Source organism: Bubalus kerabau, chromosome 4 (assembly GCF_029407905.1).
Source record: "Bubalus kerabau isolate K-KA32 ecotype Philippines breed swamp buffalo chromosome 4, PCC_UOA_SB_1v2, whole genome shotgun sequence".
Classification (NCBI taxonomy): domain Eukaryota; kingdom Metazoa; phylum Chordata; class Mammalia; order Artiodactyla; family Bovidae; genus Bubalus; species Bubalus kerabau.
Window position 1 is genome coordinate 149,070,016 of NC_073627.1, and position 18,453 is coordinate 149,088,468.

Sequence of the window (18,453 nt, forward strand, 5' to 3'; positions counted from 1 at the left end):
GCTCCAACCAAAAGACACAGACTGGCTGAATGGATACAAAAACAAGACTCATATATGTACTGTCTACATGAAACTCACTTCGGACCTAAAGACACACGTAGACTGAAAGTGAGATGATGGAAAAATACATTCCATGCAAATGGGAAGCAAAAGAAAGCTGGAGTAGCAATCCTCATATCAGACAAAATAGACTTTAAAATAAAGAATATTACAAGAGATAAGGAAGAATACTAAATAATGATCAAAGGATCAATCCAAGAGGAAGACACAACAATTGTAAATATGTATGCACCCAACATAGGAGCACCTCAATACATAAGACAAACACTAAAGGAGAAATTGACAGTAACACAATAATAGTAGACTTTAATACCCCACTCATACCAATGGACAGATCATGAAAACAGAAAATTAATAAGGAAACACAAGTCTTAAATGATACATTAGATGAGATGGATCTCATTGATATCTTCCTGACATTCCTTCCAAATGCAGAAGAATATACCTTCTTCTCAAGTGCACATGGAACATTCTCCAGGATAGACCACATCTTGGGTCACAAATCAAACCTCAGTAAATTTAAGAAAATTGAAATTGTATCAAGCATCTTCTCTGATCACAACGCTATGAGACTAGATATCAATTACAAGGAACAAAACCTAAAAAACATACACATATGGAGATTAAACAATGCATTTCTAAATAACCAACAGGTTACTGAAGAAATTAAAAGGGAAATCAAAAAATTTCTAGAAACAAATGACAATGAAAACACAACTCAAAACCTATGGGATGCAGTAAAAGCAGTTCTAAGAGGAAAGTTTATAGCAATACAATCCTACCTCAAGAAACAAGAAAAACATCAAACAGATAACTAAACTAAACTAAACTAGACAAACTAAAACAACTGGAAAAAGAAGAACAAAAAACCCCCCAAAATTAGTAGAAAGAAATGAAATAAACAATAGTAAAGATTAATGTATCTCTAAAACTAAATGCTGATTATTTGAGAAGATAAAATTGACAAACCTTTGACCAGACTCATCAAGAAAAAAAGAGAGAAGAATTAAATCAACAAATTAGAAATGAAAAAGGAGAGCTTACAAAAGACAATGCAGAAATACAAAGGATTATAAGAGACTATTATGAACAACTGTCAGGAAGCAACAGTTAGAACTGGACATGGAACAACAGACTGGTTCCAAATAGGAAAAGGAGTACGTCAAGGCTGTATATTGTCACCCTGTTTATTTAACTTATATGCAGAGTACATCATGAGAAACGCTGGACTGGAAGAAATACAAGCTGGAATCAAGACTGCCGGGAGATATATCAATAACCTCAGATATGCAGATGACACCACCCTTATGGCAGAAAGTGAAGAGGAACTAAAAAGCCTCTTGATGAAGGTGAAAGTGGAGAGTGAAAAAGTTGGCTTAAAGCTCAACATTCAGAAAACGAAGATCATGGCATCCGGTCCCATCACTTCATGGGAAATAGATGGGGAAAGAGTGGAAACAGTGTCAGCCTTTATTTTTCTGGGCTCCAACATCACTACAGATGGTGACTGCAGCCATGAAATTAAAAGACGCTTACTCCTTGGAAGGAAAGTTATGACCAACCTAGATAGCATATTCAAAAGCAGAGACATTACTTTGCCAACAAAGGTTCGTCTAGTCAAGGCTATGGCTTTTCCTGTGGTCATGTATGGATGTGAGAGTTGGACTGTGAAGAAGGCTGAGCGCCGAAGAATTGATGCTTTTGAACTGTGGTGTTGGAGAAGACTCTTGAGAGTCCCTTGGACTGCAAGGAGATCCAACCAGTCCATTCTGAAGGAGATCAGCCCTGGGAGTTCTTTGGAAGGAATGATGCTAAAGCTGAAACTCCAGTACTTTGGCCACCTCATGCGAAGAGTTGACTCATTGGAAAAGACTCTGATGCTGGGAGGGATTGGGGCAAGAGAAGAAGGGGACGACAGAAGATGAGATGGCTGGATGGCATCACTGACTCGATGGACTTGAGTCTGAGTGAACTCCGGGAGTTGGTGATGGACAGGGAGGCCTGGCATGCTGCCATTCATGGGGTCGCAAAGAGTCGGACACGACTGAGCGACTGATCTGATATGGCAATAAAATGGATAACCTGGAAGAAATGGACAGATTCTTAGAAAAGTTCAATCTTCCAAGACTGAACCAGGAAGAAAAAGAAATTATGAACAACTCAATTACAAGCATTGAAATTCAACTTGCGATCAAAAATCTCCCCAAAAACAAAAGCCCAGAACCAGATGGCTTTACAGGAGACTTCTATCAAACACTCAGAGAAAAGCTAATGCTTATCCTTCTAAAACTTTTTCAAAAAATTACAGAGGAAGGAACACTTCCAAACTCATTCTACAAGGCTACCATCACCCTGATACCTGAAACAGACAAAAGACAACACAAAAAATAAAACTACAGGCCAATATCACTGATGAACATAGATGCAAAAATCCTCAACAAAAGTTTAGCAAACAGAATTCAGTAACACATCAAAAAGCTTAAACAACATGATCAAGCTGGGTTTATTCCAGGGATGCAAGGATTCTTCAATATACACAAATCAATCAATGTGATACATCATACTAACAGATTGAAAGATAAAAACCGTATGATAATCTCAATAGATGCAGAAAAGGCCTTTGACAAAATTCGACACCCATTTATGATTAAAACTCTTCAAAAAATGGGCATAGAAGGAACCTACCTCAACATAGTAAAGGCCAGATATGATAAGCCTACAGCAAACGTTATTCTCAATGGTGAAAAACTGAAAGCGTTTCCCCTAAGATAAGGAAGAAGACAAGGGTATCCACTTTTATCAGTATTATTCAACATAGTTCTTGAAGTCCTAGCTACAGCAATCAGAGAAGAAAAAGAAATAAAAGGAATCCAGATTGGAAAAGAAGAAGTAAAGTTCTCACCATTTGCAGATGACATGATACTGTACATAGAAAACCCTAAAGATAGTATCAGAATATTACTAGAGCTCATTAGTGAATTTAGCAAAGTTTCAGGAAACAAAATCAATATACAGAAATCACTTGCATTTCTATATACTAACAGTGAAAAATCAGAAAGAGAAATTAAGGAATCAATACCATTCACCATTGCAAAAAAAAAGAATAAAATATCTAGGAATAAAATTACCTAAGGAGACAAAAGAACTGTACACAGAAAACTGTAAGACACAAATGAAAGAAATCAAAGATGCCATAAACAGATGGAGAAATATTCTATGTTCATGGGTAGGAAGAATTAATATTGTGAAAATAACTATACTACCAAACACAATCTACAGATTCAGTGTGATTCCTATCAAATTACCAATGGCATTTTTCACAGAACTAGAACAAAAAATTTCACAATTCATATAGAAACACAAAAGACCCCGAATAGCCAAAGCAGTCTTGAGAAAGAAGAATGGAGCTGGAGGAATCAACCGTCCTGACTTCAGATTATACCACAAAGCTACAGTCATCAAGACAGTATGGTACTGGCACAAAAACAGAAATATAGACCAACAGAACAAGATTGAAAGACCAGACATAAACCCATGCACCTATGTGTACCTTATTTATGACAAAGGAGGCAGGAAAATACAATGGGGGCAAAGACAGCCTCTTCAATAAATGGTGCTGGGAAAACTGGGAAGCTACATATAAAAGAATGAAATTAGAATACCTCCTAACACCATACACAAAGATAAACTCAAAATGGATTAAAGACCTAAATGTAAGACCAGAAACTATAAAACTCTTAGAGGAAAACATAGGCACAACACTCGATGACATAAATCAAAGCAAGATCCTCTATGACCCACCACCTAGAATAATGGAAATAAAAACAAAAGTAAACAAGTGGGACCTGACTAAACTTAAAAGCTTTTGCACAGCAAAGGAAACTAAAAGCAAGGTGAAAAGATAACCCTCAGAATGGGAGAAAATAATAGCAACTGACAAAGGATTAATTTCCAAAATATATAAGCAGGTCATACAACTCAATATCAGAAAAACACACAACCCAATCAAAAAGTGAAAAAAGATCTAAACAGACATTTTTCCAAAGAAGACATATGGATGGCTTACAAACACATGAAAAGATGCTCAAAACTGCTCATTATTAGAGAAAAGGAAATCAAAACTACAATGAGCTATCACCTCACACTAGTCAGAATGGCCCTCATCAAAAAGTCTACAAACAATAAACGCTGGAGAGGGTGTGGAGAAAAGGGAATGCTCCTGCATTGTTGGTGCGAATGTAAGCTGATACAGCCACTATGGAAGACCATATGGAGATTCCTTAAAAAATAGGAATCAAACCACCATATGACCCAGCAATCTCACTACTAGGCATATACCCTGAGGAAACGAAAATTGAAAAAGACACATGTATCCTATTGTTCATTGCAGCACTGTTTACAATAGCTAGAACATGGAAGCAACCTAGATGTCCATTGACAGATGAATGGATAAAGAAGTTGTGGTACATATACACAATGGAATATTACTCAGCCATAAAAAGGAACACATATGAGTCAGTTCTAATGAGGTGGATGAACCTAGAACCTATTATACAGAGTGAAGTAAGTCAGAAAGAGCAAGATAAATATTGTATTCTAATGCATATATATGGAATCTAGAAAAATCATACTGAAGAATTTATCTACAGGGTACAATGGAGAAACAGACATAGAGAATAGACTTATGGACACAGGGAGAGGGGAGGAGAGGGTGAGATGTATGGGAAGAGTAACAGGGAAACTTACATTATATGTAAAATAGATAGATAGCAAACGGGAATTTGCTGTATGGCTCAGGAAACTCAAACAGGGGCTCTGTATCAACCCAGAGGGTGGGATGGGAAGGGAGATGGGAGGGAGGTTCAAAAGGGAGGGGATATGTATCAGATCAGATCAGATCAGATCAGTCACTCAGTTGTGTCTGACTCTTTGCGACCCCATGAATGGCAGCACGCCAGGCCTCCCTGTCCATCACCAACTCCTGGAGTTCACTCAGACTCACATCCATCGAGTCAGTGATGCCATCCAGCCATCTCATCCTCTGTCGTCCCCTTCTCCTCTTGCCCCCAATCCCTCCCAGCATCAGAGTCTTTTCCAATGAGTCAACTCTTCACATGAGGTGGCCAAAGTACTGGAGTTTCAGCTTTAGCATCATTCCTTCCAAAGAACTCCCAGGGCTGATCTCCTTCAGAATGGACTGGTTGGATCTCCTTGCAGTCCAAGGGACTCTCAAGAGTCTTCTCCAACACCACAGTTCAAAAGCATCAATTCTTCGGCGCTTAGCCTTCCTTACAGTCCAACTCTCACATCCATACATGACCACAGGAAAAGCCATAGCCTTGACTAGACGAACCTTTGTTGGCAAAGTAATGTCTCTGCTTTTGAATATGCTATCTAGGTTGGTCATAACTTTCCTTCCAAGGAGTAAGCGTCTTTTAATTTCATGGCTGCAGTCACCATCTGCAGTGATTGTGGAGCCCAAAAAAATAAAGGCTGACACTGTTTCCCCATCTATTTCCCATGAAGTGATGGGACCGGATGCCATGATCTTCGTTTTCTGAATGTTGAGCTTTAAGCCAACTTTTTCACTCTCCACTTTCACCTTCATCAAGAGGCTTTTTAGTTCCTCTTCACTTTGTGCCATAAGGGTGGTGTCATCTGCATATCTGAGGTTATTGATATTTCTCCCGGCAATCTTGATTCCAACTTGTGTTTCTTCCAGTCCAGCATTTCTCATGATGTACTCTGCATAGAAGTTAAATAAACAGGGTGACATTATACAGCCTTGACGAACTCCTTTTCCTATTTGGAACCCGTCTGTTGTTTCATGTCCAGTTCTAACTGTTGCTTCCTAGCCTGCATACAGATTTCTCAAGAGGCAGATCAGGTGGTCAGGTATTTCCATCTCTTGAAGAATTTTCCACAGTTTATTGTGATCCACACAGTCAAAGGCTTTGGCATAGTCAATAAAGCAGAAATAGATGTTTTTTCTGGAACTCTCTTGCTTTTTCCATGATCCAGCAGATGTTGGCAATTTGATCTCTGGTTCCTCTGCCTTTTCTAAAACCAGCTTGAACATCTGGAAGTTCACAGTTCATGTATTGCTGAAGCCTGGCTTGGAGAATTTTGAGCATTACTTTACTAGTGTGTGAGATGTATGCAATTGTGTGGTAGTTTGAGCACTCTTTGGCATTGCCTTTCTTTGGGATTGGAATGAAAACTGACCTTTTCCAGTCCTGTGGCCACTGCTGAGTTTTCTGAATTTGCTGGCATATTGAGTGCAGCACTTTCACAGCATCATCTTTCAGGATTTGGAATAGCTCAACTGGAATTCCAACACCTCCACTAGCTTTGTTCGTAGTGATGCTTTCTAAGGCCCACTTGACTTCACATTCCAAGATATCTGGCTCTAGGTCAGTGATCACACCATTGTGATTATCTGAGTCGTGAAGATCTTTTTTGTACAGTTCTTCTGTGTATTCTTGCCACCTCTTCTTAATATCTTCTGCTTCTGTTAGGTCCATACCATTTCTGTCCTTTATTGAGCCCATCTTTGCATGAAATGTTTCTTTGGTATCTCTGATTTTCTTGAAGAGATATCTAGTCTTTCCCATTCTGTTGTTTTCCTCTATTTCTTTGCATTGATCGCTGAGGAAGGCTTTCTTATCTCTTCTTGCTCTTCTTTGGAACTCTGCATTCAGATGTTTATATCTTTCCTTTTCTCCTTTGCTTTTCGCTTCTCTTCTTTTCACAGCTATTTGTAAGGCTTCCTCAGAGAGCCATTTTCCTTTTTTGCATTTCTTTTCCATGGGGATGGTCTTGCTCCCTGTCTCCTGTACAATGTCACGAACCTCATTCCATAGCTCATCAGGCATTCTATCTATCAGATCTAGGCCCTTAAATCTATTTCTCACTTCCACTGTATAATCATAAGGGATTTGATTTAGGTCATACCTGAATGGTCTAGTGATTTTCCCTACTTTCTTCAGTTTAAGTCTGAATTTGGCAATAAGGAGTTCATGGTCTGAGCCACAGTCAGCTCCTGGTCTTGTTTTTGCTGACTGTATAGAGCTTCTCCATCTTTGGCTGCAAAGAATATAATCAATCTGATTTTGGTGTTGACCATCTGGTGATGTCCATGTATAGAGAGTCTTATGTATATATGTCTTATGGATATATGTATACCTATGGCTCGGAGAAGGCAATGGCACCCCACTCCAGTACTCTTGCCTAGAAAATCCCATGGACGGAGGAGCCTGGAAGGCTGCAGTCCATGGGGTCGCTGAGGGTCGGACACGACTGAGCGATTTCACTCTCACTTTTCACTTTCATGCATTGGAGAAGGAAATGGCAACCCACTCCAGTGTTCTTGCCTGGAGAATCCCAGGGACAGGGGAGCCTGGTGGGCTGCCGTCTATGGGGTCGCACAGAGTCGGACACAACTGAAGTGACTTAGCAGAGCAGATACCTACGGCTGATTCATGTTGAGGTTTGACATAAAACAACAAAATTCTGTAGAGCAATTATCTTCAATAAAAAGTAAATTAATTAAAAAAGAAAAAAGAAATCCAACTGCCGGAGCTTACTCAAATTCATGTCCATCAAGTCGGTGATGCCATCCAACCATCTCATCCTCTGTTGTCCCCTTTTTCTCCTGCCTTCAATCTTTCCCAGCATCAGGGTCTTTTCCAATGAGTCAGTTCTTTGCATCAAGTGGCCAAAGTATTGGAGTTTCAGCTTCAGCATCAGTCCTCCCAATGAATATTCAGGACTGATTTCCTTTAGGATTGACTGGTTGGATCTCCCTGCAGTCCAAGAGACTCTCAAGAGTCTTCTCCAACAGTTCAAAAGCATCAAAAGCACAATTTTTCCGCACTCAGCTTTCTTTATAATCCAACTCTCACATCTGTACATGTAAACTATATTACAAAGCTATAATAATCAAAACAGTATGGCATTGGTATATACACATCAGTCAGAAAAGACAGCCCAGAAGCAAACTCATAAATATATGAATCAACTAAATTATGACAGAAGGGCCAGGAATATACAATAGGGAAAAAACAGTTGCTTAAATAAATGATACTGGGAAAATGGATAAACCACATACAAAAAAAAAAAAAGACACTGGACCCCTATCTTATACTAAACACAAAAATCAACTCAAAATGGATTAAGGAATTGAATGTTAAGACCTAAAACTGTAAAACTCCCAGAAGAAAATATAACAGAGGACAAGAATGACATTAGTCTTAGCAATGACTTGTTTGACAACAAAAGCAAAGGCAACAAAAGCAAAAATAGATTAAGTGGAACTACATCAAACTAAGAAGTTTCTATACTGCAAAAATCTTCTACACTATCAACAAAATGAAAAGGCAACCTATAGAAGGGAAGAAAATATTTGCAAAGTATATGTCTGATAATGAGTAAACATCCAAAATATATAAAGAACTCATATAACTCAATAGGAAAAAAAATGAAACAATATGATTAAAAAGTGGGCAGAACATATGAATAAACATTTTTCCAAAGAAGATATGCAAATGCCCCAGGTAAATGAAAAGGTACTTAATATCACTAATCATTTGGGAAATGCAAATCAAAATCAGTGAAATATCACCCCATACCTATTAGGACGGCTATCACAAAAAGACAAAAGGTAACAAGTGTTGGTGAGAATGTGAAGAAAAGGGAACCCTTGGCGTAACATTGGTGGGAACACAAATTGGTGCAGCTACTATGGAAAACAGTATAGAGGCTCCTCAAAAAATTAAAACTAAAACTACCAAATGATCTAGCAATTGCAGTTCTGGGTATATATCCAAAGGGAATAAAAACAAGGTATCAAAAAGATATCTGTTCTCCCATGTTTATTATGTATATTTAAAATAGCTAAGATATAAAAAGAAGCTAAGTGTCCAACAATAGAAGAATGAATAAAGATGTGGTTTTTATATCTGTACACACACACATACACACAATCAGGTATTATTCAGGCATGAGAAGGAAGGAAATCCTTGGCTGTGACAACATGGATAGACCTTGAGGGCATTATGCTAAATGAAGTAAGTTAGAAAGAGAAACAAATATGGTATCAGTTTATGTGGAATCTAAAAAAATATAAACTCATAGAAACAGAGACTAGAATGATGGTTACTAGGGACTGGGGGTGTGGGAGAAATGGGAAGATGTTGATCAAAAAGTACTTAAAACTTCCAGTTATGAGATGACTAAGTTCTGGGGATCTAAAAATACATCATGCTGATTATAGTTAATAATGGGCTTCCCTGGTGGCTCAGATGGTAAAGAATCTGCATGCAATGCAGGAGGCCTGGGTTTGATCCCTGGGTTGGGAAGATCCCCTGGAGGAGGGCATGGCAACTGACTCCAGGATTCTTACCTGGAGAATCCCCATGGACAGAGGCGCTTGGTGGGCTACAGTCCATGGGTTTGCAGAGTTAGACATGATTGAGCGACTAAGTACAGCACAGCATGGCACATAGTTAATAATACTGAATTGTGTATTTGAAAGTTGCTAAGAGTAGATCTTAAATATTCTCACAACAACAAAAAAAGAAATGGCAATCCCGTGACGTGAAGGAGGTGTTAACTAACACTATAGTGGTAGTCATTTGCAACTTAAAAGTGTATAAAATTAATCCTACATCTTAAAAAATATACCACGTTATATATCACTTATATCTCAATTAAGCTGGGGGAAAATAAAATGTAATAAGTAAATAAAAACTCTGATGTGCCTACATGGAAACATAACAAGAACCCAAGTGCATTTTTGTGTTATTTTGTAATAAATCCAAACATCTTTTTAAAAATTTCCTAAATTGTATCCAAATTATTTTAGATATATATTTTACATATTTAAATTTTTATATAAATAAAACATTTTATTTATGTTATAATTTAATAATATTTTATTCAAAAATAAACTTTATTTATATTTTCTTATATTAAAACTGGATTATTTGCTTTACAAAAGAGAATTAAAAGACTTCTTCTTTCATTTCACAGCTGTTTCATGGGGAAAATATGAAATCAAAATACCAGAGATTTCTCTGACTCAATGAGAGTAGGACATCTAGTCCAAAGTATTGTGCTAAAAACTGTAAATGTATCTTCCTGTGTCTTAATAGGATATTCTCAAATTCTATCATAGTGCTAGCTAATTGCAGCACTAATTTAAGACCAATCATTCAGAGTCTTTAAAAAAAGGAATTAAATAGTTCAAATGTGTATTCGACTTAATATTTCATCAACAGAACTATACTTCTGCCTTAAAACTGAATCTCTAGATATGGCTGACCTAGTTGTGTTGCTTCTATTCACCTGGTATTAGCACTAAGAACAGGAGTTTCTTTTAGATGAACTTAGCAATACACACATATGGTACAGAAATACTTGAAGTGTTAAATAACTATTTTGTATCTCGTGGTTTTCCTAGAACAATTGAGTTGACATTTGCATTCATAGTGCAAAAAGCGACTAATGTTGTACCTGACAGAAATCAGTGCCGCAACAGTGGCCACTGTACATCTGATACAACATACAGTAAAAACACTGCCAGTTTCACATAAAAATGCATTTCACAGTAAATATTAATATAAAATATTAATTTTCTTAATTTTACCCTTGAGGACACTTTTAACTTAAAAAAATTCTGTGTGGTGAAAAGTATGCATAAAGATTTCTGCAATATACCAAAAAGTGATGACTGTCCAGAGGAAAAGCACTGTGCAACTTGCTGAGCTGCGAGATCAACTAGCCACTGTTTTCATAAACTGACTTGAGAAAAATGCCTGGTGGACAAACAAAGGTTATTCAGACATGAATATTTGGCACATACTTTTTCTAAATTACAGAAGTGACCTTAGCATACTAAGGAAAACAACTGACGGTATTTGTAACCAATGATAAATTTGAGTTTTTAAGCAGGAATTAGAATCTTGGAAAATTTGCTTTCACCAACGTGAGCTTTATAGCTTCCCAACACTTAAAAGACATTCCTGATAAAATGAAAGTATGTCAATGTTTGGAAGATCTGCATAACTTAATGAACCAATATTTTCCAAATAAACCATGCATGAAGCTACAAAATCCATTAAAAGTGCAAGACAGACCAATGGGTTTTAATGTAATAGTGTGAAAAGCTCATTTACATAATTTCAGAATCCACATTGCAACTAACCTTTAAAAAACCTCACCATTTTCAACTTTTGGTGAGGTATTCACCTCAAATATCCATAATCTGAGATGGCTATTAAAATATACTAGTGCTTTTTCCATGTGCATGTCTATGTGAAGCTGGATTTTCTTATGCTTCAACCAAAAAAACACTGCATCAGACTGAATACAGAAATACTGTGAGAACCCATGGGGAACACATGTATACCTGTGGTGGATTCATTTTGATATTTGGCAAATCTAATACAGTTATGTAAAGTTTAAAAAAAAAAAAAAAAAAGAAGTTTGCAAAAATGTAAAAACAATGTCATTCTTGTTAGACAATTTTTTTTTTTGGAAAAGGTCAGTTTTTCGTTAAAAAATATGCTATTTGTACTAATATTTAATCAATGTATTGTTATTTTAAAAGGAAATGATAAATATTAAAAAGATTTTTAATTTCAAGTATGGTAAATATTGATAGATAGAACCCACATTTTTTTAAAAAGTTCACTGAGATCCTCAATAATTTTTAGGAATATACAGTGGTACTGAGACCAAAACATTTGCAAATTACATTTCCAACATACTGAAGTATTCTAAAACAAGGAAAACAGAATTGGATGATGAAGTAAAGGGTCATCACTTACAGCAAAAAAGCCTCATTCACAGCATCAAAGAACTCAGGGCAGAGTACTTCCTGAGGTTCATGTCCATGGTAGGTGAGCAGAGCCTCTACCAGTGGTTCAAAATCTTGCAAAGTAAGAAGTGGGACACAGATTCGTGACAGGGACCTTACTCGTTCAGGAGACATCCTATGGAATAAATAAAATGAGCAGTAAGTACCAAAATCTTAGAGCCACACATAGTTAAAGGCATATAAAATCTTCATGCTGAAAGAATTTAATTATTTCTTTGAATTATTTTTTGATTTTAATTTCTTTGAATTATTTCTTTCATTTCTGAGGTTATAACTACTGATATTCATCACATTTGCAATAAAACAAAGACATCTAAAATATTTATTAACTAGCTAAAAGTAACAAAAACAAATCCATTTGATGTTAACACGAATAACATTTTTTGTTAAAAAATAACTATATTTTACAAAACAAAAAATATTTAGTGAGAAGAGTGGCACTATTTTATATGTTTACAAATCTCTTTCATATATGGTTTGAAAGAAGACAGTGGATTCTTATATTTAGTTGTGCATATTGAGAGTCCCTTGGACTGCAAGGAGATCCAACCAGTCCATTCTGAAGGAGATCAGCCCTGGGATTTCTTTGGAGGGAATGACGCTAAAGCTGAAACTCCAGTACTTTGGCCACCTCATGCGAAGAGTTGACTCATTGGAAAAGACTCTGATGCTGGGAGGGATTGTGGGCAGGAGGAGAAGGGGACGACAGAAGATGAGATGGCTGGATGGCATCACTGACTCGATGGACGTGAGTCTCAGTGAACTCCGGGAGTTGGTGATGGACAGGGAGGCCTGGCGTGCTGCCATTCATGGGGTCGCAAAGAGTCGGACACGACTGAGCGACTGATCTGATCTAATTTATTGCAATACATTATTTCGGTTGAATTACATGGAGTCTAGTCCCACATAGATATGCGTCATTCAGCTTTAAAAGGCAGGAGCGTTATAATAGACTCTTCACACAATTATACATATTCTCCTTTGATACTACACTAAAATTCATCAAGTGCTGTTCGCACTCATTCCTGCAAATCTGTCTAGGAACACAAGTAGAGCTGCCTGCCAGAGGTCTAGAGGGTTGGTGATGGGTTATCTCTACCATGAGAAAGGCTGACATTATCCACAAATTACTGGCCAAGCATTACCCTGAAAGCTGAATCAACCTGATATCAAATTTGATACAGAGATCAGCATTACCCTGATGTCTGTATCAAAAAGTTAAAAACAAAAAATAAGCTTTTCTTACTTTTGATTTCTTTGTCCTTTTGTATTATATTCTAGCAGAACTACTCAGCTCAATCTTTGGAGTCATTGTTATTCAGCTTTATCTTCTATTCAGCCAATTTATTGACTCCCCCCCTCAAATGTCTCCTCTTTAGGAAAAAAAAACAAACCATTCCTATTTCAAGGATTTAATAAGTTTCTCTTCTTAAGATAATTAATAGTTGTTTTTCAGTGGCTCAGTCATGTCTGCCTCTTTGCGACCCCATGGACTACAGCATGCTAGGCTTCCCTGTCCTTCACTATCTCCCAGAGTTTTCTCTAACTCATGTCCATTGAGTCGGTGATGCCATCCAACCATCTCATTCTCTATCACCCCCTTCTCCTCCTGCCCTCAATCTTTCCCAGCATCAAGGTCTTTTCCAATTAGTTGGCTTTTCGCATCAGGAGACCAAAGTATTGGAGCTTCAGCTTCAGCACCAGGCCTTCCAATGAATATTCAGAGTTGATTTCCTTTAGGCTAATTAAAGAATAATAAGATAATTATTCCTTTTTTATTAAAAAATCCAATCACTTATCCTTGTAAATGTATACATTGGTATATTTGCATTTTCTGTTTGCTACATTTGGTTCATTTTTCCTTATGGTGTCAATTTTTCATGAATATCTGGTGATTTTCACTTGTTTGTTCTGGAATTTGGGATTCCACATTAGCCTCTCCATGAACGCTCTGTTCAGTGTAGTTGACCTCCAGTGCTAGGGGGCAGGGTCAGGGATGTGGTGCTGGCTGGGGTTGCCAATAAATTGCATTCTATGCATTAGAGCACCCCCCAGACTGCTGGGCGTTGATAGCCATTTGATACTTCTTCTCCTTCAAAGGCTCCTGTCCCTCCTGTTTGTTGGAAACAGGACACTGCTGTCTCTATTCTGGGGCTAGTGGATGAGGAGGAGGCGTGGATGGGGGACTGGCCCACTGGCTGCTATTCCTGCAGTTCTAACAAGGACCACTATCTTGTTGGCTGCCATCTACCCTCCTATTTCTTGAATCCACCCTAAAAAAATGCTCTTACAAACTTTGGGGGATGTGATATTTACCTTAAAAATATGCCCCTACCTACCACTCTAAGCCTCTCTCATAATTTGAGGCCCATCAAAAGCCCCCTCTCGTTCTCGCGGTATTATGTATTTAATTGTTAAAATTATAGAAGTTGGGAGTATAAAATAAATGCTAGGACATTCAGGTGCTTAGTTCATCACTTGATTTCATTTTTTACATTACGTTTTCATGTTAATCTTCTGGCTAAATTGTGAGAGTTCCTACTCGTCATAGGTTATGCACATTAATCTTCAGGATTTTTCCAAGTTTTCTATATCAGAGGTACTCAAAGTACAGGTCTAGAAATCAGCAGCAGCAGCATCCCTAGAAGTGAGGCCAAAGAATCTGTTTACATTTTTCCAGGGTAATCTTCTGCACACTAAAGTTTGAGAAACACTGCTCTACTCTTAAAAAGTCTCCAGAACTAGATATCAATCTCTAAAAATCAACTGAATACTTTAAGAAAATATAATTGCATATAAGGTTTACATTATTATTAATTTCTTATAAATTATTAGTTTAGCTGTATTATTTACTTGATAACAGCAAAATTCTCATAGACACAATTTTTTGTCTAACTACACAATGATTAAAAAAAAAAAGTCAACAAAAGAGTCCAACATGAAGTACTTGGGTGCAACCTCAAAAATGACAGAAGGATCTCAGTTCATTTCCAAGGCAAACCATTCAGCATCATAGTAGTCCAATTCTATGCCCCAACCACTGATACTGAAGAAGCTGAAGTTCACTGGTTCTATAAACCTAAAAGATCTTCTGGATCTAACACCAAAAAAAGATGCCCTTTTCATCGTAGGGGATTGGAATACAAAAGTCAAGAGATATTGGGAATAACAGACAAGTTTGACCTTGGAGTACAAAATGAAGCAGGGCAAAGGCTAACAGTTTTGTCAACAGAACACACTGGCCATAGTAAGCACCCTTTTCCAACAACCCAAGAGACGACTCTACACCCAGATATCAACAGATGGTCAATACTGAAATCATATTGATTATGTTCTTTGCAGCCAAAGATGAAGAAGCTCTATACAGTCAGCAAAAACAAGACCTGGAGCTGACTGTGGCTCAGATCATGAGCTCCTTATTGTAAGATTCAGACTTAAATTGAAAAAAGTAAGGAAAACCACTAGGCCATTCACGTATGACCTAAAATCAAATCCGTTATGATTAACAGTGAAGTTGATGCACAGATTCGAGAGATTAGACTCGGTAAACAGAGTGCCTGAAGAACTGGGGATGGAGGTTTGTAATACTGTGCAAGGGGTGGTGACCAAAACTATCCCAAAAATAAAGAGATGAAAGAAGACAAAGTGGTTGTCTGAGGAGGCTTTACAAACAGCTGAGGAAAGAAGAGAAGTGAAAGGCAAGGGAGAAAGGGAAAGCTATATCCAGCTGAATGCAGAGGTCTAAAGAATAGCAAGGGAAGATAAAAAGGCCTTCTTAAATAAACAATGCAAAGAAATAGAGGAAAACAATAGAATGAGAATGATTAGATATCTCTTCAAGAATACTGGGAGATATCAAAGTATTATTTCATGCAAAGATGGGTACAATAAAGGACAGAAACAGTAAGGAACTAATAGATGCAGAAGAGATAAAGAAGAGGTGGTAAGAATATACAGAAGAACTGTACAAAATGATCTTAATGACCCAGATAACCATGATGGTTTGGTCACTCACCTACAGCCAGGCATCCTGGTGTGTGAAGTCAAGTGGGTCTTAGGAAGCATTACCACAAACAAAGCTAGTGGAAGTGATGGAATTCCAGCTGAGCTACTTAAAATCCTAAAAGACAATGCTGTTAAAGTGCCGCACTCGATAATGTCAGCAAATTTGGAAAACTCAGGAATGGCAACCGGACTGGCAACGGCCAATATTCATTCCAATCCCAAAAAGGCAATGCCAAAGAATGTTCAAACTACTGTACAGTTTTGCTCATTTCACAACACAGAGTACTAACCATTATACAATCATGGCCAATCGCTCATTTCACATGCTAACAAGTTTATGTTCAAAATCCTTCAAGCAAGGCTGCAGCAGTACATGATCAAAAACTTCCAGATGTACAAGCTTGGTTTCAAAGAGGCAGAAGAACAAGAGATCAAACTGCCAACATTTGCTGGATCATAGAGAAAGCAAGGGAGTTCCAGAAAAACATCCACTTCTGCTTCATTGACTACACTAAAGCCTTTGACTGTGTGAATCACAACAAACCGTGGAAAATCCATAAAGAAATGGAAATACCAGACAACCCTACTTTACCTCCTGAGAAACCTATATGTAGGTCAAGAAGCAACATTTCAAACTAGACACGGAACAACAGACTGGTTAAAAATTAGGAAAGTATGAGAAGATTACATACTGTCACCTTGCTTATTTAACTTCTATGCAGAGTATATCATGCAAAATACCAGGCTGGATGAATCGCAAACTGGAATCAAGATTGCCAAGAGAATTATCAACAACCTCAGATATGCAGATGACACTACTCTAATGGCAGAAAGCAAAGAGGAACTAAAGAGCCTCTTGATGAGGGTGAAAGAGGAGAGTGAAAATGCTGGCTTAAAACTCAACATTCAAAAGACTAAGGTCATGGCATCCAGATTCATGGCAAATAGATTGGGAAAAAGTGGAAACAATGACAGATTTTCTTGGGCTCTAAAATCACTGCAGATGGTGACTGCAGCCATGAAATTAAAAGCCACTTGTTCCTTGGAAGAAAAGCTATGATTAACCTGCTGCTGCTGCTAAGTCGCTTCAGTCGTGTCCGACTCTGTGCAACCCCATAGACGGAAGCACAGGCTCCCTGGGATTCTCCAGGCAAGAACACTGGAGTGGGTTGCCATTTCCTTCTCCAATGCATGAAAGTGAAAAGTGAAAGTGAAGTCGCTCAGTCGTGTCCGACTCTTAGCGACCCCATGGACTACAGCCTACCAGGCTCCTCCGTCCATGGGATTTTCCAGGCAAGAGTACTAGAGTGGGGTGCCATTGCCTTCTCCGATGATTAACCTAGATAGCATATTAAAAAGCAGAGACATCACATTGCCAACAAAGGTCCATTTAGTTGAAGCTATGGTTTTTCCAGTAGTCGTATACAGATGTGAGAGTTAGATTATAAAGAAGGCTGAGCACTGAAGAATCGATACTTTCGAACTGTGCTGGAAAAGACTCTTGAGATTCCCTTGGATTACAAGGAGATCAAATCAGTTAATCCTTAAGGGAATCAATCCTGAATATTCATTGGAAGGACCAATGCTAAAGCTGAAGCTTCAATACTTTGGCCACCTGATTCGAAGAGACGACTCACTGGAATAGACCCCAATGCTGTGAAAAATTGAAGAGAAAAGGAGAAAGGCGCAGCAGATGAGATAGCATCATTGACTCAATGGAAATTAATTTGAGCAAACTCTAGGAGATAGCGGAGGATAGAGGAGTCTGGCGTGCTGCAGTCCATGGAGTTGCCAACAGTCAGAGATGATTTTCCAACTGAACAACAATAACACAATGATATCTTCTCATTGTGAACAGTTTGACTTTTCTCCTTAAATATTCACCCATTTTAAAACTCACTTCTTGTTCTTTACCACTTTTCCATATGGCTGAGGTCTCTCAACAGCCTTTATCTTCCACAGTGCTCTATCATCTTTCTCTAACTCACCATCCAGGTTGTTTTAGACCTAAAATTAATTCGTGTGTTTTTGAGTCTATAATCTACATTGTTAACAAAAAGATATATTTACCTTGAGTTGTAAATACCTTAAACTCTTGGAATATATGAGCTTACTGGGTGGGGTAAGAGAAGAGAAAGCTACTGTATTTGCGTGTGATGTAAGCTGCTTCTTTTGTGCGTATATTTTGCACAGCAGCTAGCAGAATATTTTGCACAGAATAAAGGCTCTATGAAAGTTTGAGAAATTGCAAAATATGCCTAAGCATTACATGCACTCATAATAAATCCAGAATTCTGAAATACAGGAGGAGTACATGATGCTCTTGTCTCTATAGCCTTACCAATCAGTTCTCTTCTCTAAAAAACCTATAAGGACAACTTTTCTCTCATTATCTTAAAAAAAAAAAGGAGGAGAGTCAGAGACTATTATTGGTCACTGAGTGGGTAAAAAAGATGACCTCAGCACCAAGGGCATTTATCAAGAATTGACACTTACAGGCTGCAGAT

At 37.8% G+C, this 18,453-nt stretch overlaps 1 protein-coding gene across 4 annotated transcripts in view; it reads right to left on the minus strand.

Annotated features, from left to right (window-relative positions):
* The window catches only part of FANCC (FA complementation group C), a 313,057-nt gene that overhangs the window by 57,667 nt on the left and 236,937 nt on the right, over positions 1 to 18,453 (minus strand). For all 4 annotated transcript variants that reach the window (XM_055578994.1, XM_055578993.1, XM_055578995.1 and 1 more), the window contains one exon: positions 11,892 to 12,056. In XM_055578994.1, coding sequence (XP_055434969.1) covers positions 11,892 to 12,056 — 165 coding nt within the window. The remainder of the gene's footprint in view (positions 1 to 11,891; positions 12,057 to 18,453) is intronic.